The 26,465-nt window shown below is 36.4% G+C and overlaps 1 protein-coding gene across 7 annotated transcripts in view; it reads left to right on the top strand.

The window, feature by feature from the left end:
- The window catches only part of tango2 (transport and golgi organization 2 homolog (Drosophila)), a 63,503-nt gene extending 43,201 nt beyond the window's left edge, over positions 1–20,302 (top strand). For 6 of the 7 annotated variants that reach the window (XM_039771483.1, XM_039771480.1, XM_039771485.1 and 3 more), the window contains 6 exons: positions 3,199–3,313; positions 11,431–11,445; positions 12,461–12,528; positions 15,051–15,198; positions 16,386–16,490; positions 17,685–20,302. In XM_039771483.1, coding sequence (XP_039627417.1) covers positions 3,199–3,313; positions 11,431–11,445; positions 12,461–12,528; positions 15,051–15,198; positions 16,386–16,490; positions 17,685–17,805 — 572 coding nt within the window. In that variant the 3' untranslated portion in view covers positions 17,806–20,302. The remainder of the gene's footprint in view (positions 1–3,198; positions 3,314–11,430; positions 11,446–12,460; positions 12,529–15,050; positions 15,199–16,385; positions 16,491–17,684) is intronic. The other variant, XM_039771482.1, reaches the window with a different exon arrangement.
- Positions 20,303–26,465: the final 6,163 nt, after the last annotated feature.

The following is a 26,465-nucleotide window of genomic DNA, read 5'->3' as shown; positions in this document are numbered from 1 at the left end:
CCAAACAAAACTGGCTCTAAAATGAACAGGTCAAATTCATAAATGTAATCAAAATATTTCAAAAAAATAAAAACTGACCTTGATAAGTAAAAGAAGGGGTAATTTGACATTTGAATTTAATGGAGACAACAAAAAAGACACATTGACTGAATCAGAAACCTGGAGCTGCTTAAGCTGATCCGTAGTGTTTTAGGCCAGCATCACACTTTCTGACTTTCTGTAGTCTTTGGCTTAATTTATATACAGGTGCAGTGCACAGCCTTTATAGGCAGTTGTGTAATGTGACACTACCAGAGGCTAAATCATCATGATTATCTCTTAGCAAGTTACAAGTCATTGAGTGGAACTCTTACGTCTGTGAGAGTTAGCAGCCAATGAGTACTCACTGCATACAATACCAAAAAACAGTGAACAACAATTGAGACTGCAAGGAAAGTAAGTGTTTTAAACTACAAATATGGATGATGCTTATCCAAATTTAGAGAAAGCACAAATGTATGTTTAATCAGTTTGTGTTTACTTTTATATACTGTAGTGTTCCTCTACTTATTGCAGTGTACTTTACATTGATTGGTTACCAAACTGAGACAACCTTGTTGTACTTCCATGGTACAATACAAGATTGTGAGTCCTATAGTTTGTTGTCAGCCTTTGAAGACTAAAACATAATGTACTAAATACTTGCATTCATGTTCTTTATGACAAAAATAGTAAAATTACATTGAATTAAATATTTTAAGCTATATCCATTGTCATTAGGAAAATGAGCTCTCATAGTGTTCCTTTTAAACAGAATCAAAGAGACAGAAATATACTAGTGCAAGTAACAAATAGCATAATAAAAGAGAGACATAAATAAGAAAATGGAGAACATAAAGTAGCAAATAAATGTAAAGGGCATAATTACACAGGTTTGTCCTGTTCTGTCAGGTGGATTGGATCTCCTGCTTGAGTACCTCAAAGTACCACAAGGACCTCCTTGGCTCACTTGCCACGACCCATGAAAAACAGATCAATGCCCATTGTTCTTTTTTGGTGCAAGCAGTGAGTGGAGTAGCCATGTTTACTCCTAGACAACAGCAAGAGAAAGTGACTGATCAAGGTCAAAACTTTACCACTGGGACCATAGACGTGCTATGTCTCCAAATGTGTGTATAGACAAAAGCTGTACAAAAAGCTGTATAGCCAATCCAAATTAACCCAAACATTATCACAAAGGTGTGGATGATTATTGCCTTGCTCCCATATAAAACACCATGGTCTTTGCCCTGCTGCTACTTCGTCATTTCTACCGCCTGCTCTCCAGCTTTATTTGCAGTGAAGTAACTTTAAAATTTCAAATTGTCCTTCTGTTTCTTTCATTATCAAGTATATTTCCTAACATTGAGCTACCATTTTTCTGTCTATGTTACTTTTCAGTTTTATTTTTTGGCACAAATTCTATCACATACAGTCTATTTAAAAAAATGTACTCCTTCTGTTAATTTCAGTTTTCCCTTGTTTCCATGCTAGTGCAAATGCAGCTTGAATGCAATTTAAGTGGTTTATTATGTTTCTGCTTTTTTTTTCTTCCTCTGTATGTGTTCACACTTACAAGTTTAGATTAAGCATGGAAGACAATGAAAAATTGCTTAACTTCTAGTTCTGATGGCTGCCTTTGTTTCTGGCAGTACCTGTGCTGGCACCTCCTGCAAATGCTGCAATGTAAATACAAATCCCTTTATTTGTTCCCATTTACATACTGAAGGATATTCCTATACATTGGAAATAACAGTACAAAGGAGCAAAATAACAGCGAAATAAAAATAAATTATAAAAGGACAGCACGGCTGCTTAATAGCAACCAAAAACAGTCCTTTTGGAGCAGATCTATCCATCTATCTATTTTCAGATCTTCTTATCCTGAAAAGGATTGCTGGGAAGCTGAAATCTATCCCGCCAGCATCGGACACAAAGTAGAAAGAACCCCTAGACAGAGCACCAAATAAATTAAAGTAAATTAAACAAAACTTGCACAAAGGCAAAACAAAAACTCCTCGGCCACTACAAAAGGATGACTTCAGGGAACCCAGTATCCAGTAGATTTATACTAAAACATGTTTTTGTTAAAATTAATGTAGAACATGACTGTGAAAAAATAACTACACTCTTTAAATTAGGTTTAACATTTAGTGTTATTTTTTCACTCCCATTAAAACTTTGTTTAACATTATTTAGATGGAATTCTAATAATATTTAATACTAGAAATATTAAAATTAAGAAAATTCACTATATACAGTAAGTGGTAGCCTACCAATGCTTTGACTATTGTTGCCATCATAAAAATAGAACAAAATGGACAGAAGTGATGCCAAACAATCCATAAGTAAGAAGTGCAAACTACTACAGCTTGAGACAGTGGAAGCATATCTTTCTTCTGTAGCATCTTGCTGCTGGAGGACACCCTGAAGCAATGAATTTTCTGACTGCTGTATAATGACAAGTTTCTTACTTTTAGCTGTCAGACATTTATTTTCAATGTTGCATAGACGTGTTGGCCTTTTCGTAAATTCTAAGCAGCACTGAACCCTATTGATAGGCTGCCAGAAACTATAGCCAAACTAAAGAGAAAAAAAAACAGAAACAGCAAAATGATTAAGTTTCATTGCAAGTGAGGCGACATCAATAGTATGAGAACCTTGCCTTCTCACAGAACGGTTTATCACTGGAGGGTGATGGTGCCTTAGCAATGACATTGTTCATAAAATGCTGGGAGAACTTGTGGTGACACTTTTTGAAAACTGTGTTCTAATGATCCAGGAAAGTTGTTTTGTTTGAGTAAATAATCTACATGCAGAAATGCTCTTTTCATGTCAAATGTTTAAAGGCTTTAGAGGCAATGTCAGTAGCTAAATAAATTATTAAAAGGGAAAACAGCTACACACAATTGTTTTAATAAAAATGTCTCCATGTTTTTATACACTGTTGCCAAGGGTCATTCACACTACCATTCAAGATCTTTAGGAATTCATTAAAAATGTCAGGAGCTTTATAATGAAACATACCTGAAGCAAACTTACAGAAGGTTACTTATTGCATAGATTTGGTCATATATGTTAGTTTGGCTTGTTTGCTTTTTATTATTTAATACAGACAAAAGTAGATTAAAATTAATACATTGCATTTTTTCCCGTTTATCTGTATGTATTGTCACACAGGTAGCCTGGTCTCTAACTTTCTGATGGATAACTTGGATTGCTTTTCCTACTTGAAAAAAATCTCAGCTGAAGGCCACCTGTACAATGGCTTTAACCTGCTAGCTGCTGATTTTAAGTAAGTACTCAATGCAAAAGGAATGCATTACAATTGGAATGAAATTGATCTTTATTCAAGATATCTCCTGAGCAAATAATGGAATCAAAATGGATGCTATACTTACCCAGTAAGTGGGTTGAGAGGTCACAAACAAAGCCAACTACAAAGAGCCAAGGGTGCCTGCATTGAAAGACAAGAAGGCTTATCATACTGTTGCTCTGATTTTCCCTTTATTTTCCTTTGTTTGCTATACAGAACGGTACAAGTAATATGTCTCATCAAATTCATGACAAGAAGTGTGACCTGTAAATTAAAATATAGCCTAAATTATTAAGATTTAGGAAAGGCCATTGGTTACTGGTGGACCATCCTGGGTTTGAATCATGTACCTGGTCATTGTCAGTGTGTTTAGATTGCATCCTCCTCATGTCTGTGTGGGATTTCTTCTGATTACTCCTATTTTCCTTAAAGATGTCAAAAGATTTGTATGTTAGGTGGACTGAGTAATGTAAATTGGCCCCATTAGGCCCCAGTAAGATAAAGTGTTGGCGACTGCTTATGTGTGACCTGCAAAGGACAGATTCTCTCCACAGTATTTGTTTTTTGTCTTTTGTCATTATTACTTATTTGTATGGCTGACACCATTATCCAAGGCTACTCACAGCACTTAATATACAATTGGTTATATTTCTTTTTGTTTTTCCAGTTGGAATTCAGGCAGGTGAAGTGATTTGCTCACGGTCACCTAGTGTCAGTAGCAGGATTTGTACTTATAACCTCAGGTTCTGAAGTCCAAAGACTTAACCACTGTGCCACACTGCCTACCTTTTCTTGCTACTTCTGCTACTGAGGCAGACTCTTAACTCACTGTGACCCGAAATTGCATTATACAGGCTGAAGAATGTTTATGTGTATTTATTAACAAATATTTTCTCATTTTAACACTCATATAAACAATGAACAATTTATATAGTGTCTTAATTAATTATTAGCATCCCATGACCTTTTACAAAGCAATTTAAAAATATAATTGAAGAAGGTGTAAAACATCACGCTGAGTTTCCATAAAAACTAATAAACATGTCAGTGAGTGGACAAAATTACACCTAGGCTACATTGGGACTGCAGATAACCAGATTTGGGATTTGATGAACCACTCCACTTTGTAAGCATGAAATAAAACAGTACTTTTATTAAAGCAAGTAAAACTGCTGCTTATTTTATTTGATCATTCTCTATCAAGAGTTTATAATTATAAAATATTTTAAGAATCCATCTGGACTCTTCACATTGACAGAATTCTCACAGAATGTAGACCTTTAATGTACATGTGCACCTCGAAATAATTATATAATGTTATGTGTGTCTACTTTTACATCTGTATAATTATGTGTCTATATGTCTCTGACTTTGTGAGTGCTTATTGAAATGGAGTTTTTTTGTGCCTTATGTACCGTGCACCGTGAAGTTTGCTGTTTTGCTTCAGGGCTTGTTCAAAAATTAACTTTCATCATTGTGACACAGAGATGTAGTGGAATAACTAACATGCAGTTTGATTTGGAAAGAAGCTTTTTTTATTAGAAACCCAAAGCACAAGCAAAAAAAAAAAAATAGACAACTAAATGCAGCAGTGAATACTGTCACTGGCAGATAATTTGCTGCCAGTCAAACAGACATATCGATGTTTCTACAATAGTGTGTTTTGCTTAACTGGCCTTATTTTTAATGTTCTTTGAACAAAATGCAGTATGATTTTCTTATGTTAAGGATTATTTTAAATTCAGATGTCAAAAAGAGATTAATAAATGGAAGAACTAATCAAGTGGAGATATAAAAGACAGGAAGTGACCTCAGAGTTAGAAACTGGTTTCAGTGTAGTGCTACAATTGCTGTCCAACAAATCCCGACAGTTGGTGCTAACCTCTTTACCTCACCAGCAGAACATTTTTCCCTAAAATTCTAACAGATATCTACTGTTCTTTATCATGTTTTTTGTATTTTGGGCATTCCTTTTTGACAGTAGAATTTATTAAAGGAAAACACAAGTCTGCATATACTGGTTTTATTGTAGTCCTGGTACAATTTTGTCTTCAGCATTTAAAGAAGGAGGAAAACAGCTTAATGAGCAGCAGATCTCAGGGAGGGCTACCTGTCAGAGACCACAAAGAGGACAAGCTCAAATAAATGAACATTAATAACTGTTGTGTGTTCAGTTATTTGAGGAATGGGAGATGAAGCAATGTGTGCACCTCCTACACCAGCTTTCTCTATCTCGAAACAAAAGCTAGCTATTTATGTGAAGCAAAAGAATAAATACTAACAATTTTATTTTTAGCAGAATGCTTTTAATTATGGTTATATTTAAAGTTCAGTTTCCCATATCTGCAAACAAAATATACATATTTTTAATCACCTGTGCCATGAAACCGATTTTGAACAAAAGGTTAGAGTATGAAGGAAGTCAATCAAACCACACACTTCACATAATTGGTTTTAATGCGGGTGATTTAATCTATCACGTGTTGAGAAGTCAAGCAAAATAACACATTTTATTGGCTAAATGAACAGACTAAGTACAAGGCCAATTTGGAATTATCACCTAGTCCGATAAGCATGTTTTGGTTTTATGAAATGAAAAGTGGAGTACCCAGATGAGAATTTGCAAACTTTCCATGGACAATGACTGAGTGAGGGATTCATGCCTTTGATGCTGAGCCATGGGTGTTAGATATACTGTAATTAATTTGTTTAAACAAATAAGAAGAATCATTAATAATGCAAAGTTAATTTAAAAATTAGTGGTGTCAGTCAATTTTTAATAAATGCTGTCTCTATAAGTACCCCTTAACACATGACAAGTTAATAGAAACACATTTGACCTCTACCAGGAGACCCCTAGCAAATATCAACAGGCATGAATACATATTACATATACAGTATGCATGTATGTATGTATAACAGAGATGCAATGAGAGCATGCAGTAATATGATTATATACAGCAACAATTACAGGACAAATACTGCTGCATCAGAGTACTTTCCAAAATGAAGCCATAAAATGGGACCAATCATTTTCATAATTGCATCAGTTGATCTAAATTCAGTTTTATAGTCTTTAGTAATCATTCCGAGTGTCTGTCAGCATCTAAAAGGAGCCATTGACTTGAAGTTTGAATTACACTTCTTACCATTTGACACAATTTAATCATAAACATGATCTGGCCAAGCAAGCTGTTAAATCAAAACATTTTAGGAAATCCATGCTATTCAAATTAACTCATTAACACTCATTTTTTTGATTTGTGAGAAGAAATCGCCAAGCAGACAAAGGTAAATTACATAAGCTCTGCGTGAACAGGGTGCAAAATATCAACACAGGTATTTTTTATTGTGTAAGTCATACAGAGTAGTGTTCAGAACAAATTATACATCTATGGAGTGTGGATGACAGGGGGCACTCAAGTGCTCCAAACACCCAACATAAACAGGCTTGAACACAAGTATAAAAGTAGAAACTTTTTATTGTGGGAAACTCTTCTCACTAAGCATTTCCCATGCTGCAACCACATACAATACAGAATACAGTTACAATAAAGCACTACTTCTGTCTGTCACTTGGTCACTGCCACCTCCACTCCTCCACGCAAGCTTTGTCCACCTCCTCTCAACTCTAGCTACTGGAACTGAGGCAGCTGGCCTCTTTTATGTAGCACCTGGGAGTACTTCCGGGTGAAGTGGGAGCCCTACAAAATAGGGTTCCCTATCTACCGCGGCACTCACAGAATCCAATAGGGCCAAGTCAGCAAACTCCAAGTCCCATTATATCTTGTGGGAATCTGGGGCACAGCTGCAACCTGGGAGGTTGCCACCTAACAGTTTGGGGAAGGCAGTGCCCTACAGAAGCTGCCTTCCCCCATCCTTCCACTCTATGGGTGTCCCTCACAGGATCTACTATGGTAATTAGAAAATTGAACCAAGTTTAACATTGACAAAGATACTGGAGTTAATATGTGCCATTACCAGCCACTCAGAACAATTAGACATACCTGAAATAAGTGTTATTTGGTGGAGGTCACTGGTGCAGGTTACTCAATTTTTCTTAGGAAGTAGAATAATTAAGGCTTTCTTAAGGCAGGCAGGAACAGCAGGCTAGAGAAAAGAAAGGTTAATGATGTCTGTAAAAAGATAGCAGCCAGAAGGACTGTACTGATTTGATGACACAGCTGGAAACACCATCCTGGGGTTAAGCTTAGTTTACACTTTTACAAGTCATCTTCATGCAAGCCACTGTGATAGAAGACGATCATTAGAGACTTGTTAAGTACATGTGGCCAGTTGTGTGTTTACATGTAGAAAATGAGCATGAAAGGTATTCATTTTTTTCTTGGTAAGAAGTGTTGTTTGCAGCAGTTGTTCCCAAATTCTTTTTATAGTTTGCAATCCTCATTATATTCTTACGCATACCTGTGGCCTCATGTATAACGGTGTACGTAGAATTCACACTAAAACATAGCATACAGACAAAAGTGGAAATGTGGTTACGCACAAATAAATTCAGATACATAAAACCGTGCATAAGTTGGCAGTGTGAAATGTAACACACATGCATGCACGCTTGTCACCCCACCCCAACTCCTCCCAGAATGACGCAGATTTGAATATGCAAATCAATATAAATAGCTCCTTAAGTTCAGCGTTCAGAGTGATACAGCGTGGCAGAGACACTTGAAAGTTCAAGTTCAGAAAGTCGGACATTGCCCAGAATAAAAAAAGAAGTGGTCAGATATGAAAGTCACTGTGAAAAGGTGAGTCGAAGCCCACTGCCTGAATGTGTTACAGAAAAGTATTAGGGTACAGAGAAAAAAAAAATACGGACACAGTGAAAACAACAAGGTTGAAATGTTGACTTTAATCTTGAAATTTCCACTTTAACCTTGTAGTTTATTTTGTCATTAAAGTAAAACATCATAAAGTTAATTTTAAAATCAATGTTTAATATACTACAGTTTCTCAAATCCTATCGTAACTAAAGTCGTACATTAAATTCTTCGTATTTTATGCTTCTTAAACGGGCTTTCTCTTTCACAGACAGCTGGACGCAAGAAATGATCTCCACGCAGATACCATGATCCATGATATTACAGCTGTCTGAACATTTTAGAATACTAAAATGTATGCTTGATATCATATTCATGTTGTGGTGCAGTGTTAGCGATGAGCTGGTACCCTGTCCAGGGATTGTTCCTGCCACTCACAAAATGCTTGCTGGGAAGTGCACAACCCTCGATGAAATAAGTTATTGCAGCAGTACTGTCTCTATCAAACGTACCAACCCCCAATTCCTGTTCTTCTGTTTTCTTTCTCCATGTAACCTATCGCCACAATATAAGCTCTGTAATAAATGTCAAATCAGCAGTAAGCTTAGAATGCAGATTCTCCAAAATTTTTAAGGAACACTGAAAAATCTTCATAATACATGTTTAATTATTTCATCTATCTATCCATCCAGGGTTGTGCCAGTCCCAGCAAGCATACATCATGAGGCAGGACCAATCCCTGGATGGGGCACCACCATACCCCCACATGTTTAATTATTAACAATATACATTATTTAAATTAAGTTAACAATTTATCTGTATAATGTAATATACATATTTTATTTCATTTCATCTTAAAAATGATATAAAGTATACATCCTAGTAGCTCTTAGAAATCTAAATTAACTGAGAAGCCAGTCATCATCTGTAAATACTCGTTCTTTTAAATGATAAAATAATAATATGATAAAGAATAATGAAAAATATGCAGTATGAAAGCATAAGCAAAATATACATTGTGGACGCTGGCCCGGACACAGACAGACGGGCATCTTATGTTCACCCAACACACGTTTATTTATAATATTTACAAGTTTTTGTGCACTCACACACCCCAGTGCCTCCAGCACCGATTCCCCCAATGTCCAGGCCACACAGTCTCTGTGCCCCTCTCTCTCCTGGCCGCCTCTAGTCCTCCCTCCAGCTCCGTCCTCTTCCACCCGACTTCTGCCGATGACTGGAGGGAGGCGGCCCCTTAAGTAGGAACCCGGATGGGCTCCAGCTGCTTCCCGGCACTCCCCTTTGGACACACCCCTGTGTGGCGGAAGTGCCGGCTGTGCACCCTGAAGCCGTCCGGGTGTCTCCTGTCTTCTTCCTCCCCAGCACTTCCTGGTGTGGTGGAAGTGCTGGGCTCCAGGGTTCCTCAGGCACCGGGGCGCCACCTGGCGGTGGCCACGGGTCCCTACAGGGCTGGGCTTCCAAGCCCTGTACCCAAGGCCCCCAACATAACCAGGACGGATGCCCCCTCGCGGTCTGGAGGAGGCACAAGCCCTCCTCCGGTCCCGGCCGGGGACCACAACATGTACATATGAAGATGGTCCAAATGGTTCATAAAGTGGTACAGGTTGTGTAATATTACAGCTGTAGCACAAGTTTACAGTGAAGTAATTGTAATTATAAGTGCAAACAGTTCTACCAGGAGCACTTGATGGACTGATTGAGTGTGTTTATAGCTCTTGGGATGAAACTGTTACAGAGCCTCAAAGTCCATGCAGGAAAGGCACTGAAATATTTGCTGTTTGTGAGAAGTTTAAATAGGCTGTGCACATGGCTGAGTGGAATCCATGCAGATGCTAGTGGCTTTCCTGAGGCAGTGTGTGCTTTAAATGTCCTCCAGGGCTGGAAGCTGTATCCTGATAATCCTCTTTGCTGTTGACACAACCTGTCATAGAGCTTTCCAATCAGCTGCTCGATTAGAGCTGTGATTCCACACTCAGATACAATGGGTTAAAATACCCGGGGTGGTGCACTGAGAGTAAAAACGCTAATGCAGTTGTGGTATTTGGAAAAGCTTGGCCATTTCTTTCTCCATTATATTGTTACTGGTTGATTACAATCAGGTGCCTTAAATTTCTAAATGATATGTGGTGAATTTCAGTGTATTTGATAAAGCCATGTCATGGATGTGAGTCTAAAAAACAAAGGGAAACCACAGAGGAAAGGTAGCACTGCTTTGATGCTGGGTGACACCAGTTTACAAAATCGAGCAGAAACATGCATACGCAATTGCTGCTTACACCAAGTTTAGTTTTTATACATTGCGATGTGAGCATGGAAACGGCATACACAACATTTTTGTGTGTACGCAACATTTATACATGAGGCCCCTGGTGAATCGGAAATACTAGCTTTATCTTTTTTGTAGCCTTAATGATTTTCTTAATATAATACCTGCTTTCTTGTAAAGCTCTGTATTCCCAAATGTAACAGATGCATGGGTGAACAAATTATTTTCAGAGGTACACAGTTGTCCACACATTTTTATGAAACTTGTGTGTTTTGTTGTGTGTTTGTTCAACCTTGATGAGTCTTTCAGCAAAAGTAGTCCTATAATGATTGATCTCATTACTGAGTTCAGCACTATATTCTTCTCATCCCTGACATCTCATATTTCATTTTCTGTTTGGCAGTGGAAAGAAGTTGCAGGCTGATTGGAATGCAATGCAAATTGAGAATTGATGCATTAAGCATCTTTAATGCTATTGTAGTAATGGTCAAGACTGTTATCTGGCCTGGTGAGCCACAAACCGTGCTGATAATAGTGTTTAGGAGTCCTGGCAACATTAAATAATAAGTTGCTGAATTAGTTTAGTATTTGTTCATATTGTTATATAATCCATCCAGTGCAACACTGATCTCTTTTTAAGCTAAAGTATAAAAGACATTCACAATGCTTGTTGAAAACTTCCTCAGTAAGTGAAAGGGATCTCGCTTTATGTTCCCCTTACGTACAAAAAAAAGATAATTACAGCTTAGCATAAATAGCCACAACACCATAACTTCATTACTAAAGAAGTAAGCACTATATGCTCAATCTATTGGAGAATCTGAAGTCACCATTGCCTTATTGAAGTACAAGACGTTGTTTTTTTTTATATTTCATTAATAGATTAATTTCTCTTTAAATTGATATGCTTAATCAGACAATGAATGGTCACTGGCCAGACCGGTAATTGGGGGAGGCTGCTGGGAGTTCTGGTGTTTCTACCACATCTATAGGCCCGCTCATATTTCCATGTCTTCTTGTTCTGCTTCCAGGACTACAATAGCCAGGTAAGTTATATTCATGTTACTTTAGCCTGAAAAGTTGACCCATTCCACAAAAAAGAGGTCAATGAGACTTACTAATTTATCCATATAAAATCTACGACAGCCATCTAATCACTAATAGTATAATATTTAAGAGCAAACAAGTGAGGACCAGCATGCAACATACCACTTTCTTTCAGCCTTATCTTTAGTTATGCGGTCAGACTTGATCTGTTTAGTTTATTTAGTAGTTTTTTTAATATACAATATTATTAATTAAGTTTGCTGAGTTACTTAAGGAAACCAGCCTTATGTTTCAAGTATAATCACTTGAGGTGCATGTCAACAAAATGGCATGCTACTAGTGAGGGCAATAATAACTATGATTGTGTCAGAGAATGTAACATTTCTGAATTTGTAGGTGAAATTTAAGGCTGTGAAGAATCTCAAGTTAACACTGAATTTGTTGTACTGATGAAACACTGCTTGACAAATTCACCTCATTAATTCAAAACCTCTGGTTTGATGTGAATACAGCTTGGAGAGATCAGATCACTAATAATCTTTTGTAGTGTCCTGCAAATGGCTGCTTAGACTATACATTTATATTAAACACTGTGTCATTTGTTTCTTTATGTACTCCCATAGACCATTAACCTTTAGATGTACTTGAGCTTGACCATTCATATTGTTGAAATCAGCTTTCTACCATGAAGATTTCCAGAAACATCCACAATATATCTGAGTTACAGGAGCTACTATTAAAACTCATGTGAGTGGCAAATTATAGAGAGTTGTCAAAGTGGTGTTCTCTGCTTCTGAAAATGCTTGCTTGGTAGGCATTACATCTACACCTGAAGATGAAGGAAAAAAACATGTCATAACAGCAGTGGGAATTAACATGACATTTACTGAATGTGCTAACTCTAAAAACCACTAGAATGTTAAAAACAAATCGGAACACATTCTGAATTACTTTATGCCTTGACATGCCAAACAATTGAAAGTGTGACTCCAATCTTTTCTTGTCCTTGTGCAGAACAAAAGAAGATACCATGTGTTATTATGGAAACCGGGGAGTTGAAGTGCCCACTTTCTTGAAACCAGGTTTGTGAAATTACAGAGTAATTCCAGATGAATAATGAGCCAGTTAAGTATCGATTACTAAATTTCTTCTGTTGGCATGAAAAAGTAATAGCTACCCTTACAGCTTAGTAGGAGATTTATGCAAAAAGTTTAGTGTTAGCAGTACCAACTGCTCCATAAAATATCTGTCTTCAAGACATATTTCAGGTCTACACTGGTCTATGGTGATTACATTTGATCAGTTTTAGAAAACACAGAAAGTGTATCAACTAATCCATTTTTCTAATCCACATCATTCAGTTGCAGAATTGCGATCCTAGTAGCAGTGGGCACAAGACAGGAACCAGTTCTGGAGATGGTGACTGTCTATCCCAAGCCTTGGTCACACACATAACCCCCAACTCATAGCATCACTTCATGTATTTGGGAGTGCCTGAACCAAGAGTGATCAGAGAGTGACTCAAGACTAGTATTCAGATAAAAACTCTCCTGGAGGAGCAGTGCTAAGCACTGTGCCGCCATCTGGTGAATATGTGATATTCTATTATTTTTAAATGTTTGAGCAAGCAAAACATATTAACATGTAGTCTGCAGTTACAATTTTCTGTCAGAATATGAAATTCTAGTAGTAGTGACAAAATAATGCTGATCTCATGTGGTAGAATATCATGTCATAAGAAAGTGCTAAACTTTGGAGCATTAATTTGCTAATAGTGTGGTTTTATTTTGTGTAATAAGCTGATGCCTGTCTTCAATGTTATGTTTCTAATGGATCCTTGCCAACTTCAGATAGTTAAATATTAAAGGGAAAGCCCTGAATGGCAAAGTGAAATTTAATCTGATAAAAATGGCATAAAGTTGGCATTCAGTGACACTGTTAGTTTGCTGAAATAGAACCTAAAATGAAATTAAGGCAGATTTTCCTAGTTTGTGAGGCACACACTTTGTGAGAGCCCTATTGTTCACCCTAAGAAATATCCATGATCTGAGCCTCCTCCCATGCAAATGGACTTGTTCATTTCAACTGTGGTCTTTACATTACAAAACAAAAATTCCCCATTGTCTATTTGATGTGCATTGTTTACAAGGCACAGATAGTATCAATTTGAGGTGCAATTAGCCTTTCTAGTTTTGTTGACTTTTGAAAAGTTTAAGAAGTGTTAATATGGATAAATGGCTGTGCATTATGATCAATTAATATTACTGTTATAAAAACTGTAGTGGAGAATTATAAAACATGTAGCTGTCTTGTTTCAAATTAGTTCTAGGAGAATTTGGTTGTTCTGCCAATTTGAAACAACTTAACCATGTTGACATAGCTTTTCTATTAAATGTAGAAGAGAGACATATACAATATAAATTACCCAACACTCATATTATGATTTTCACCTTAAGTAATATCATCCACCAGATATACTGTACATATGCTAATGCATTTGTTGGCTTTACTCTAGATACAAGGTTACAAGTAGTGTTAGAGTCCAAACCAAAAGCACAAAGCAGTGTTACTTAGTCTTTTGTGCAGGTCCTGTTGTCTCAAGGGGTAGAGGCCATGATTTTTTTTGAAGTCTTCAAGACCTGCATATAAATTTTCATTGACACATGTGGAGAAAGACAACACTTTATGTTTCATTGGGCTGGTGTGTCTCTCTTTGCCCAGGTTTGATCACACTTTGTACTGTAGTGCAGATACTGAGTTTTTATACCATGATCGTATGTATGTGTGTGCAGAGTGTTGGTGATCAGATAAGGGTATTTCTTCATCGAGATCTAAATTTTGCTTTATGTCAGGTCTCTCCTAGTTGTGCACATAGCTGTTCTTTAGTGAGGCTGGAATGTATGTGGCAGTGACATGCAATTCTGGAGCTGGCATTAAATTCCTATTCAGCTTCAAGCCTTTGTTACAGGTCACAAGTTAGGTAGTAGGAAATCTGTTAAGAAGAACAGAAGCTGATCCCAGACTGAGGTGGTGCAGAGAGCTAGTGCTGATTAATGATTATGAAAGAATTTTTGGCTCCTTAGGTACACACAATCCCAATCTTTCGTTTGGAAGCTTGTGCAGGTTTGTCTATCGAGGTTGGAAAAGCTAAGTTATAGTCACTGCTCTAACTGACATGATAATGTTAGAAATGTGCTTTGCAAGAGTGCCATTCATTTGTAATTGATACTACCTTGTCAGATGATTCAGATGCGAGTTCCACAAAGATACATATCCTTCACTTTACTGAGGAATTTCACTCTGCCTGAAGTAATGTTAGGTTTTAATCAAAGGTTTAGGTCTCATATGTCCTGCTAAAGAAAAATAAGGCGGAACCATGTTTTTTGTCCTACATAAGATTGTTTTGTTGTTGTTGTTGTAGTAGTAGAGTAAAAAAAACCTGCAGATATGATAAAAAGATGAAGAAGCTCCAGATATTCAGTCAGTTGGTCATACATTTGAAAGCCTATTTGGAATCCATTGTACTAGTGTTTTGCCACATCCCTTTATCTTTTGTACAAGAATAAATTGTACATTTAACGCAATCTATATTGTGATTTTATAGGTATTTACGGTCTTAGCAATTCTCTACTTGAAACTCCTTGGAAAAAACTGCAACATGGCAAGCAGCTCTTCACTGCTGTGGTGAATCAAAACCTGCCTTCTGAGAGCCTGGTACAGCAGCTGCTGAACGTCTTGAACAATCAGGAGCCGTAAGTCTGCACCATAGAGAGCCGTTGGTAGCAAATGATTAAGATCGACAGGAGACGCTAATGTGCACTATAAAGTCTTGTCGATCATAGCCTGCATTCAAGCTGACAGCAGCCATGTGGGAAATTGGATTTGTAATGATCTCTGTAAAAAGCTGTTTTTTTTTCTTTACTTGGAAGACTGTGCATAAAATATGTTTTGTTATCTTGTGTACTGGAGGAAAATGATTTATTTCGCAATATTTGCTTGCTGGCACAAAGTAAATTGGTTAATTTCTTTTTCTTGCTAGTCTGTGTCCCACATCTGCATCTTCACTGCTCAAATGTCATAATCTTTGTTCTATTTTAGGGCAGCAGATGTAGTGCAAGTTACTTCTCTCACTCATGAACAAGCAGCTCAGCTGTGCATCAATTAAAGGGTTCAATAACCATTTAAAAAACTTGGCTCTTACTTGTTATCCTGATGTTGCTGTGTTTCATTTTCATGGCCATTACCATGTATTAGTTACTGTATGTTCCATATGACTCCACTATTCTGAGTAATGGATTCCAATATGTCAGCGTGTACACTTCATCTTACACTGGTTTAGAAAAATATGCTACTGTCAACTTGGAAATACTGTAAGGGTAGAGAGACAGAATCATAAAAACAATACTTTATTAAATTAAATAATTATTCTGGAGTTATTGCCAAAATGCCTTTTGCCTTGAAATATAAACAGCTGTTTATCTGTTCATTGTCTGTTACTTGCTCATGTTGTGTAATGGTTAGAGGAAGCCAGAGCTTATCTTGAACTAAAGGAAGAACCTTTTGAAAAATAACCAACTTTATATTCCAGAATCGAGGACACCAAAAAGTCACTTAAATGTTGCAATTAATTATTCTTCCTGTCAATTCAAAATGTTTATCTTTATGCAACATATGATGTATTGTAATTATGTAATGGATTTTCATTAGGCATTTTAGCCCTAGCAACAAACTTTTTCAATGAGGGCATTAGAAAAAAATCTGTATTCTGTCTTAAAAAGGGAGAGTATGTTGATTCTGTCTATTTTTCGAACATGTGTTTATTCATTTATAAGCACTAGTCTAAAGTAAAATACTTTTTGATGTTAGGATTAAAATTGCAGAGATTTTTTTTTTAACCTAAACTTTGATGCACTTGTTACTTTTTTTCTGTTAATTGAAGACAGTTACCAGACCCAGCAATAGAAGAACAAGGGAAAGATTTTATCCATCCCATTGTTAACAAGTATGCAGCAGTGTGTGTGCGATCACCAGGATACGGCACAAGGTAGAACACTAAGTGGCTAACATTCTCTTTGTACTCTACATCAAGATAAACTTCTAATTCACTAATACCTCGAGCAGAGTTCAGAACTGGTAACAGTTTCATGTTAACTCATTTTGGGCATGGGAGATCTGGACTAGAGTGACACGGTTGCAATGGTGCTTAAGATTCTAATAGACCTACTAGAGGACAAGTCCCATGGCGAGAAGGACACTAGTCTATATTTGCTCAATGGGCTTTAACTTTTTTTTTTAGTTAAATTTATTGTAATGCTACCACTTCTACCACTTCTGAGAGCATGTGTTTATACTCCTTGCTCTCCTGAATAAGCTTGGCACAAGGGTGGAATGTGCGTTTAGGCATACATAGCATTTCTTCTTTGCTTCTTGTACCACTGAAGGCTTAACTTTAGTTTCATCCTCATCTTCACATGTGCTTTCTCTGAGCAGGTTTTGGGCACTACTTTTTTACCTGCCAGTTAAGCCATGATTAATGTTCCCTTCAACTATTATGTACAGTGTTGCTGTTTATTAATCTCTTCTGTGCAATAATATGATTTGTTACTACATGTGTCAGCCTTCAAAAAAGACCCATGGAGAGTCTGCCCACTTTAAAGGGTTGGAAACCAGGTAACCATCCAAGCTGTCAAGTTAATTGTAAGACCTACAGATCCTTAACACATGAAAGATGGATTTGCCTGATGTGCTTAATAAAATCAAGCAATGGAAGTCAACCCTTTCCAAGTACTGAGACACCATAATAGCTGAGTGTCCATACTAAAGACTTTATGCTCTTCTATAATCAAGTATGGGCTGAACTTAATCCTGGTCTTTCTGTGCACCTACAGCAGTACAAACTAGGCATAGGTGTGCAGCACCAAATTACATATCTTTACCTCATCATTGCATGTTTTATGCTCAACCCTTATATGACAAAGCACCCTGTAATTCTATGTGAAAGAAAGAGTGAATTTTTTTTTATTTTCCTTTTGAATGAAAAATCTTGTTTGACTATGTATTAAAACACCATCACAGACACTGAGATATCAACCTTTAAAACAAATGTGCTCATTTGGTGAACATGCCTGTGTCACCACATCATTAGATGTATAATGAATAACTGGGAGTTGAGGAAAAAGAAATCCCAGAGAAAACTATGTCTCATATGTGTTAACATTTATTTTTTTCTTTCTTTCAGGACTAACACTATCATCCTCATTGATGCAACAGGACAAGTCAGTTTTACTGAACGTACAATGCTTGAATCTGACATCAATCAGTGGAAAACTAGCACATTTACATTTACACTTCACGAGTAAGAGACATTTTTGCTCTGCCAACTGTGGAATTATGTTTAGTGCCTTTTAATGATCTGTTGAAGTGGAGAAAAGTATTTGACTCTTTGTTACAATAATACACCTCACTGATTCCTCGCCCCAGCTAACTTTTTCAGTTATAAATCAGACGCAAATAGTGCCCTTCTAGTGCCATTTTGAAAAATGAGACATGCTTGCATTTTGACTCCTGAAGTTCCTTTAATCAACATACTTTATGTAGAACCACTGAGGCTCCATATAGTGTCTGGATTTTTTTTTATCATTTCATTGCAGGTTTGTGTTGCAGAAACATTTTTATTATATTTTAATATAATGAGAGTAAATATAGAAATGAGTTAGTTTATTTATTATTGTAGTCTCTACTTCCCATAACTTATTCTTTAAAGGCAGCAGTTTGAGCTGAATCATGACATTCAGAAGTGCAAATATGATTAATATTAATACTGTCTCACATATTATGTTTCTTTTACCTTCTAAAATTTTAAAATAACATTATTTACACTTTGTGTTGAAGGTATAGGAATTATAATCAAGCTACCATTGTTTTGCTCTGCTTCACAAAAACAAACACTCTTACTTTTTAAAAAGCATATAACTTGCTGCAGTTTTCAAGCACATCAACTTTTTTTTCCTAAGTAGCCCCCTTCCTTTTTCTCCTGAATTCCCATGTGCTAAGAGGAAATTAAGGTGAGGTATAAATGTTTTTTTTTTTTATATTATTACTATATATGTATTCTCTTAAGTGGGAACAAAATCACACCACATACTGTGAGTAGCTGTCAGTCAGCTAGAGACCAAATGTTGATAAAAGTCTAAACAAGTCCTATTATTTACTTAAGTCAATATTAAGTTCAGATCTTGCGCAGTTTTACATTTTATTCTTCTGGCTTGCTGCAAAGCAGACAAGGTTTATTGCCCAGTATAATTTAGTAGCAGTCATTATGTAAAGTATAACATAAACTAATTGATTTAATGTAAATTGGTCTTCGTCATCTGTATAGGCAGAATGAAAGGAAATGTTCAGTATATGCACCAGCAATCTACAGAGAATAAGACATGGTTGGGACCAAAATTTTTACACAGAAACAAATTATTTCAAATCTGTGTCCACACTCAAACCTAATTTGAGATGCTAACAGCAGTTAAAAGCTTCACTGTGTGAAATCAGTGTGCACAGTTTCAACTAAACTCATGATACTTACCGGAGTTCACTTTAGCATCCTTCTTGTTACTAAAGATCTTGAATAATGCTGTATACTGTGTTATGGTGTTACATCACCTAAAGTCAACAGGAGGACAAGTCTGAAGCTTCCCTGGGTCTCAAGTATCACTGAAGTAATAAGATTAAATTATTTACAAAATACAGTACTTTTTTTAGTGGGGTGCAAGAATACAATTTTGTTTTACTGAAAAGTATCATTAGTCTAAAAATATACATGAATTGTTTATTGTTGGTCTAATTTCAGTTTGTTAAAACTGTACTGCATTAGATTACACTTTTCACAGTGATAAAAGACTGCAAAGTAAACATATAAGCTTCCATTATAAATGTTGATAATGTTTATCAATAAGTAAAGGCACTGAGGTATAATAAAGACAATTGATCATTTCTCTTGCCATTTTTGTACCTGCAATATAAAAAAAACCTTCACATTTTATAAATGCATCTGCTCGGCCATTTGTTTACAACCAACCCAGTATTCGTTGCTGTATGATCACATTGGTGGTTCAATAACTGTCATCAGTATATAGGGAAAATATGTTTTCTCTGCACAAAAGTTGGCACAGTGGGTCTGAAGGCTAAAGATGAAATGCTATTCTGGTGATGTATTAAGAGTTCATGTGTTCTTCTTCTGCTTGTGTGGGTTTTCCTCCCATTTCCCAAAGATAAGTGTATTAGGTCCAGTGTGAGAAATGTTACTGATTGGTTCCTTGTCATGTATTAGCATCTTATCCAGAGTTGGCTCCTATTTTGATTCTAGCACTGCCAGAAATATGTCCATATTCCCTAAAAACTGGTTTAATTGAGTCCAGAAATAGATAAATAAATGGGCTGCTTTGGTGCTATTGCTAGTTACAATAAAGCAGTTTGCCATCATGCTGAATTTTCTTGCAGTCATCTGTTTGGTCATCAAACATTAACATGTTGATATACAACCTAATTTTTCCAGTTATCATCTGTGTATAGTGCAATGTAGCAAACTACAGATATGGACAAAAATATCACCTAAACACAGGGTATAATTCTATTGTTTTATAACTGTAACAACAGTGATATTCAATTGCAAATATCATATTTTAAGCTTGTCAGGGTCCAAAAATTAGGGTCTTATTTAAAATACATTTACTCCATTTCTTTAATTGAAAAATATGGATACTGAAGGATGCTCAGTGTTGACATTTCTGGCTTTCTTGCATTAGATAGATAGATAGATAGATAGATAGATAGATAGATAGATAGATAGATAGATAGATAGATAGATAGATAGATAGATAGATACTTTATTAATCCCAAGGGGAAATTCACATAATCCAGCAGCAGTATACTGATACAAAGAAACAATATTAAATTAAATAGTAATAAAAATGAAAAAAATTAAAATAAAATTAATGTTAGCATTTACTCCCCCGGGTGGAATTGAAGAGTGGAAGTATTAAGCTGAGATGTACTGAGGTTTTTGTGATAATGCAGTGTTTACTTTTAAAGATCTTAAAAATAGAACACTTACACAACCCATGTATTAAGCAATTACACAATGAAAGGCAATTACTAATCCCTTTTACACATGAAGGCTGTCCCAGGAACTGACAAGTAAATACCTGGGTTGAGTGTGCAGTGTATACAGTATAAACAAAGTTAAGCCAAGAATCCCTTGCGAGTTCACTAGTTTTTTTCCTAGGCTGAGACACAGTTTAATTTCCAGCAAATTCACGGGTTGGCAAAATTCAAGAGCAAAGAACACAAATCATGGTGGCATCTTCAGTTAAAATCTAAATAAAGCAATCATCAAAGCCACTGGGTTAGCTTTTTTATTATTGGAAAATAATGTTGGAAAATAAATTTAAATATGGGAGCACCTCTCCATTCAAATCAAGCCAAAAACTGTTAAGCTAACTTACCACAAGACACAGCCACCATCACGGCTGCTACCTTCCACCATCAAAGGAGTGTCATGGGGTGACAGGATGTGTAATGCTCTGCATATGTCTCATTAGAAATGAAACGGGGGGGCAGATCAGGATGCATGGTATTCTGCATATATCATGTTGCTGCATCTTTGTGTAACAGCAACATTCATCTTTGTGTGCTTATCACTTCAAATTTCACTATGCTGTTTTCAATTTTCAATCAATTGTGTTGGTTCTGTCTCAAATGTACATTATAAAAAAATAAACAAAACAAACTAAACACTCAACCATTGCTTCTGCTTTGTTTAAGACAAAAAAGCATAACAAAAAAGGCAGCTGAAAGTTACAAATCTCAGACTTTTTTAGTGAGATTAGAGCTGCATGTGTGTGCATGTGCATGTTTTACTGGTGTGTATGAATAAACTAATCCTAATAAATTCTTAGGATGGTTAACCCAGGAATTTCTTGGGTCACATTTGTTGAAGGGGCTGTGCAGAGAAGTGATCAAACAGTAGCTGTGTGTTCTAGGATGATGTAATTCACCATTAGGTAAGAAGATCAACACACCACAAGAAAGTACTGGATAAGGCAAAGCATTAACACTTAAGGCAATTCTCCCTTTTTTCTCCCTCTTCTAAATGCTATGGGTGGTATGGAGGTACAGTAACTATTTTACAGGATGTTGTCTCTAACTTTTGAATGCACTATACGTAGCAAAGTCTGATATACAAGGAAATAATGAAGAAAATTATATTATTATTCTGTATGCTGTTCTGTGTAGCAACTAGAGTCTGGAAGTTTTTTTTTTTTTTAACTTCATCTAGTTTTTCCTTTCTGCTTTCTCTTGCCTGTATTCAGTACTGCATAACATCTGCTTTGCTTAACTAGTGACTACTGGGATTACCAATGGAAAAATAATATTGATTTGAGCCATCTGCTATGCTGAAGTGCTTACTACAGAAGCCATGTCACCTAGTGATGGATGACCATCCATGTATTTTCAAACCTGTTTAGTCCATCTTAGGTGTGTGAGTGGCCAAAACTTATTTCAGCAGCATCACACACAAGGCAAGAAACAGCCCTGATAGGCATATCAGTCCACCACAGGGCATACTCGTGCACACACCAATGCTTAGTCAGTGCAGCAATTTTAGAGTTCTCTATAAACTAACATACATGTGTTTAGGATTTGTAAGGGAAACTGAAGTACCCAAAGAAGACTCTTTACAGCCATGCATCTTTACATAGGCAGTGATCAGGCCCAATCTGTTCTATTCACAAAGACACTGTGCTGGCCCATTTACTTTAGTATAACTTAGTAAAGTAACATTGAACATCACATATTTAAAAACACAAAATGCACTTCAATGCAGAGAAGCTTTTATCTGTTGCACTTCTACATTATAATCTCCTTTTTCAACCCTCTCAAACCTACAAAGTTTTTAATGTCTGGGATTAAAACACTAAAGAGATTTTTATATAGATGATGTTTTTGAGTCTTATGAACAATTACACTTCAAATTTAATTTCCCATCAACACAGTGTTTCCATTATTTTCAAATCAGAAACTTTGCTAAAAGGAACCTACTCAATTTTCCTCAACTCCCACCCAGTTCTATTCCAAAAACAATACTAAGAAGACTCAGACAGCACTGCAGTAATATATCAAAACATATTAAAGTTTCTTCCTTTCAAAGATCCTAGGGTCTGCTGGGGAAAGAATCTTTCACTTAATATCTCGGAACAGGAGTGGAAAGCTGCCATGAATAGAATACGCTCCAGCTCCTTATGCACAAAGCATTCAATCATTCAACTTAAAAATCTTTTATTGACTGCATTTATGTTGTTTAAAATTGCCCAAAATGTATCAAATGCAAGATTCAACATGTGACCGACCACATGTTCACTGAACCACTTGTTTCTTGAGTGTGCCAAATTAACATTAACAGCACTGTGGACAAAAATCTTGGCATGCCTATCAGACAGCCTTGGTGTCAGAGTCACTCCTAACTCATTAACAGCCGTGTTTGGTGGACTCCTGGATGGGCTTGAAAATGGAGAAGGACATATTGATTGTAATCGCTTATACCACACTATCAGCACGTAGACTTATACTGCTTAACTGGAAGAATCCCAGCCTACCTTTTATAAGTCAGTGGGTAACTTATGTTCTGTACTATTTGAAATTGGAAAAAAAAAATCTAATTCTAACTTAGAGGACCTGTTTAAAACTTTTTAACAATGCAACAAGATCTAATTAACATTTTAGAGTAAGGATTTATACTGTGGAAGAGGACATTCTCCCGTCCCTGTTTTTTTAATTTTTGCCCATGCTGTTGGCTATCCTGTCTTTCTCTGGGGTGGGAGTTGTCATTTGTTAAATTTGTTAAATTCAACTTGATTGTATGCAATGTTGTTTTCTTCATTGTACAAGTTTGACTTGATTATATGAAATGTTATTTTCTTCAAATAAAATAAAAAAAAAAAAAACACAAAATGTCTTGCAATATAAATATCATCTGGGAATGCATTATCTATAGGGCAAGGTGCACCAGGTTCCCATGGACAGTGGAGAAGGTCTGTAAGGTATCAAAAAAAGGAAAACCACAACTTGTAGAGGATCTGTATATACCAGGACCAAGTTGGGAGCCAGCCTTGAAAATCCTTCTATGTGACTTCTGGGTCAAGAGATGGAAGCAGGGGGATACCACACGGGACAGGTGTTATCTTCCTGGTCTAGACAAAAAGAAGACTTAGCTTTCCTGACAGCGTGTCCCTTTAAAGGCCACTCAAGGCCCAAAAGTGCACTTTGACCTGGAAGCTTGCATTGTGAAGGAGCATATGATACTAAGAAAACAGGTTATTTTTATTACATCTTCAGGGCCATTCTAAGCCTGATAGCAACCTCATTGCTAGCTCAAAACACACACACCTGAAAACCAAACCTCAAGGGCAAAACGTATGGACATTAGGGAAGCACAGCATTTAACTTCAGTATTGTAAGTTTAACTCAAAGAAAAGTCCCAAAAGCTGGGTGGCTTGAAGAATTAATAAGACTGCACTCAAATGTTAGAAGTCCTGAGAGAGGAATGTTGTATTAGTATCTTATTTAAATATTACTTTATTTAAAAGAACTAGTCATCCATAAATTATACAAAAACACACATATATTGTAGGTTTTTATACATACATAGTATATTGTTATTCCAGATGCTCACTGTACCCAGAACATTCTTGCCTGTTCTTGATTATATAAAAGATCTTGTTTTGTAATTTGACTGTAGATATTAATCCATGAAGAAAACCTTCAATTACAGGTCAACCAGCATAAAAAGATCTTAGCTGTTAAAATGCTTTGGTATGTGTGCATAAGTGCAAGCTTAATCTTTGTAAATATGTAACTGTAACAAAAATGACATTTGTTTGTATTACCATTTAACATGGTGGCTTATTGATCATATTTGGTGTGGACTGCAGTGACAAGGGAGTCTGTACAGATGTCTGTGGAAATGCCCATTTTCCCAATAAAGCATCCAGATTTATTGTTCTTTGTTGTTTCCTATGTCATTTTGTGTATTTTATTAAATACTGTATAACCATTTTTTATCATGAGTGATTTGCTTTGGGCTACTATACTTTGACTATAGCTGTCAAAGTATGACTATGTTTTTATTTTCTAATTCAGTTAAGTTCTATCTATATCCATTTTGTAGTTCCAGTTCATGATCACATGCAGCTAGTGCCTAGCATTAGGCAAAAATTAGATTCTATAACTGGACTGGTCAAAAAAAAGAAAAACCCTCCCGGTTAAGTGACTTGCTCCAGATCATACAGGAGGTGTTGAATCACCAAGCCCAGTCTATAGCTACTGCACTGGAGCATCAGCCCACCCAAGTGTGCACACACACCCATACAGACTCAAAGTGAGTAAGTTAACTATACTGCAAATCTTTGAGAGAAGAATCTTGTACCTGAAGGAAAGCCATCAAAGGCACAGGAAGAACTCACAAACTCACACAGGCTGTGCCTGATATTTAATTCACTGTAATGAATAGGCTACATACATGAATACCAATGAATATGGGCATTAGTTTATGTCTAAAGCTCTTAGTGTTTTGAGTTGTTAAGACTTTGAATAAGGGAAGGAAAACCATGTAGTATATTTTTAAACAGTTCCTTCTGTATTGACCGGATACCAGTAAGTTATACCATGCTATGGAAGCCATAAGGCAGGGGAATGCTGCATACTGGTGGCTTACACATTTCTTAGTTGAATAAGTTCACTAGCATGAATTGCTCGACAGTAAATGATCCTCCATCGAGGCCACGCATTTCCTGATTGCACAGTGACTTGAATAATTGATTATGATACATGTTCCATCTTGCCTTCCTTTTATTACCTCGGTCAGTTACAATGTTAATTCTAATAGCTCTGTAACGGCCTGTTTCTGCTTGTCATTCACCTTTGTAGCAGAGCGATAAAGTTGTTTAAAAAAGCACTTAACAGTCTGTACTGTCACAGATAGAATGTGAATGTCAGCTTTAACTGATTTTTAGCCAAATATTTCTTTTTGCTCCTCATCTTCAGGGCCATTCTAAGCCTGATAGCATTTACATTTCACTGACCCTGGGGAATGTTAAAAAATATATAGAGAGAATAAACTAAAGCTGTGGAAATAATTTTGTTAAATTGAACAATACTAACCCATCAGACTGACTAGAAAATTAATGTTTTTAATATGCTATTGATGTCAGTGGAGTGAAATTGCATTAGCAGTAATTGCTAGTCTGGAGCCCTTTGCTAAATCGTATCTGATGCTTCTGATGTGCTCCTTTTAGAGCTCTGCATTTTTGCAGCTGTGCCCTTATCAAGAGGCTGAACATTTCCTAAAGTTTACATTACAAGGTTTATGCCTGCTGTCCTGTCATTGTAAAGGTTATGAGCTTTGACTTTCTGTGCCGTCAGCTGCACCGGCTGTGCTCTCATCTGCTTGTGTTACTGTAAGAGATGCCTGTGTGCAGGAGCTCCAAGAAGGCATATGGTATCTTGTGCTGTTTAGAGCTCCAAATCTCCACACTCTTTGTAGAAGGCAGGCCGCCTAGACTTCCAGGGAATAGTTGTATTACTATTAATGATTACTGTTATTATTACAGACTTTACCCTGATGACAAAGTACTGCTCATCACTCTTTGTAATTTTCATTCAGCCATGTGCCAAATAACACGGGAGTTCATCATGTGAATAAACAATTACTTTAACAAAATTCAAGGGCTGGAATTTTCATCACAGCTGTTGCTAACTGTAATACTGTTTGCCTTCTGTTATAAAGCTGACTTCCAAGTACAGAAAGCGCAATACGTTTACATTTAACATCTCTAAAAATAAACACTTTTGGGTCTGAAGATTCTCTACTCCAGGGGACCAATGTCAGAACAACCCAAACATAATTAGAGTCTAGCCACTTACTTGCAATTCATTTATTTTGTTAAAGTAATAATGGTAAGCAGCATGT

Source organism: Polypterus senegalus, chromosome 12 (genome assembly GCF_016835505.1).
Source record: "Polypterus senegalus isolate Bchr_013 chromosome 12, ASM1683550v1, whole genome shotgun sequence".
NCBI lineage: Eukaryota > Metazoa > Chordata > Cladistia > Polypteriformes > Polypteridae > Polypterus > Polypterus senegalus.
Note: the sequence above shows the minus strand (reverse complement) of the source record. Positions and strands in the feature narration are given on the sequence as shown.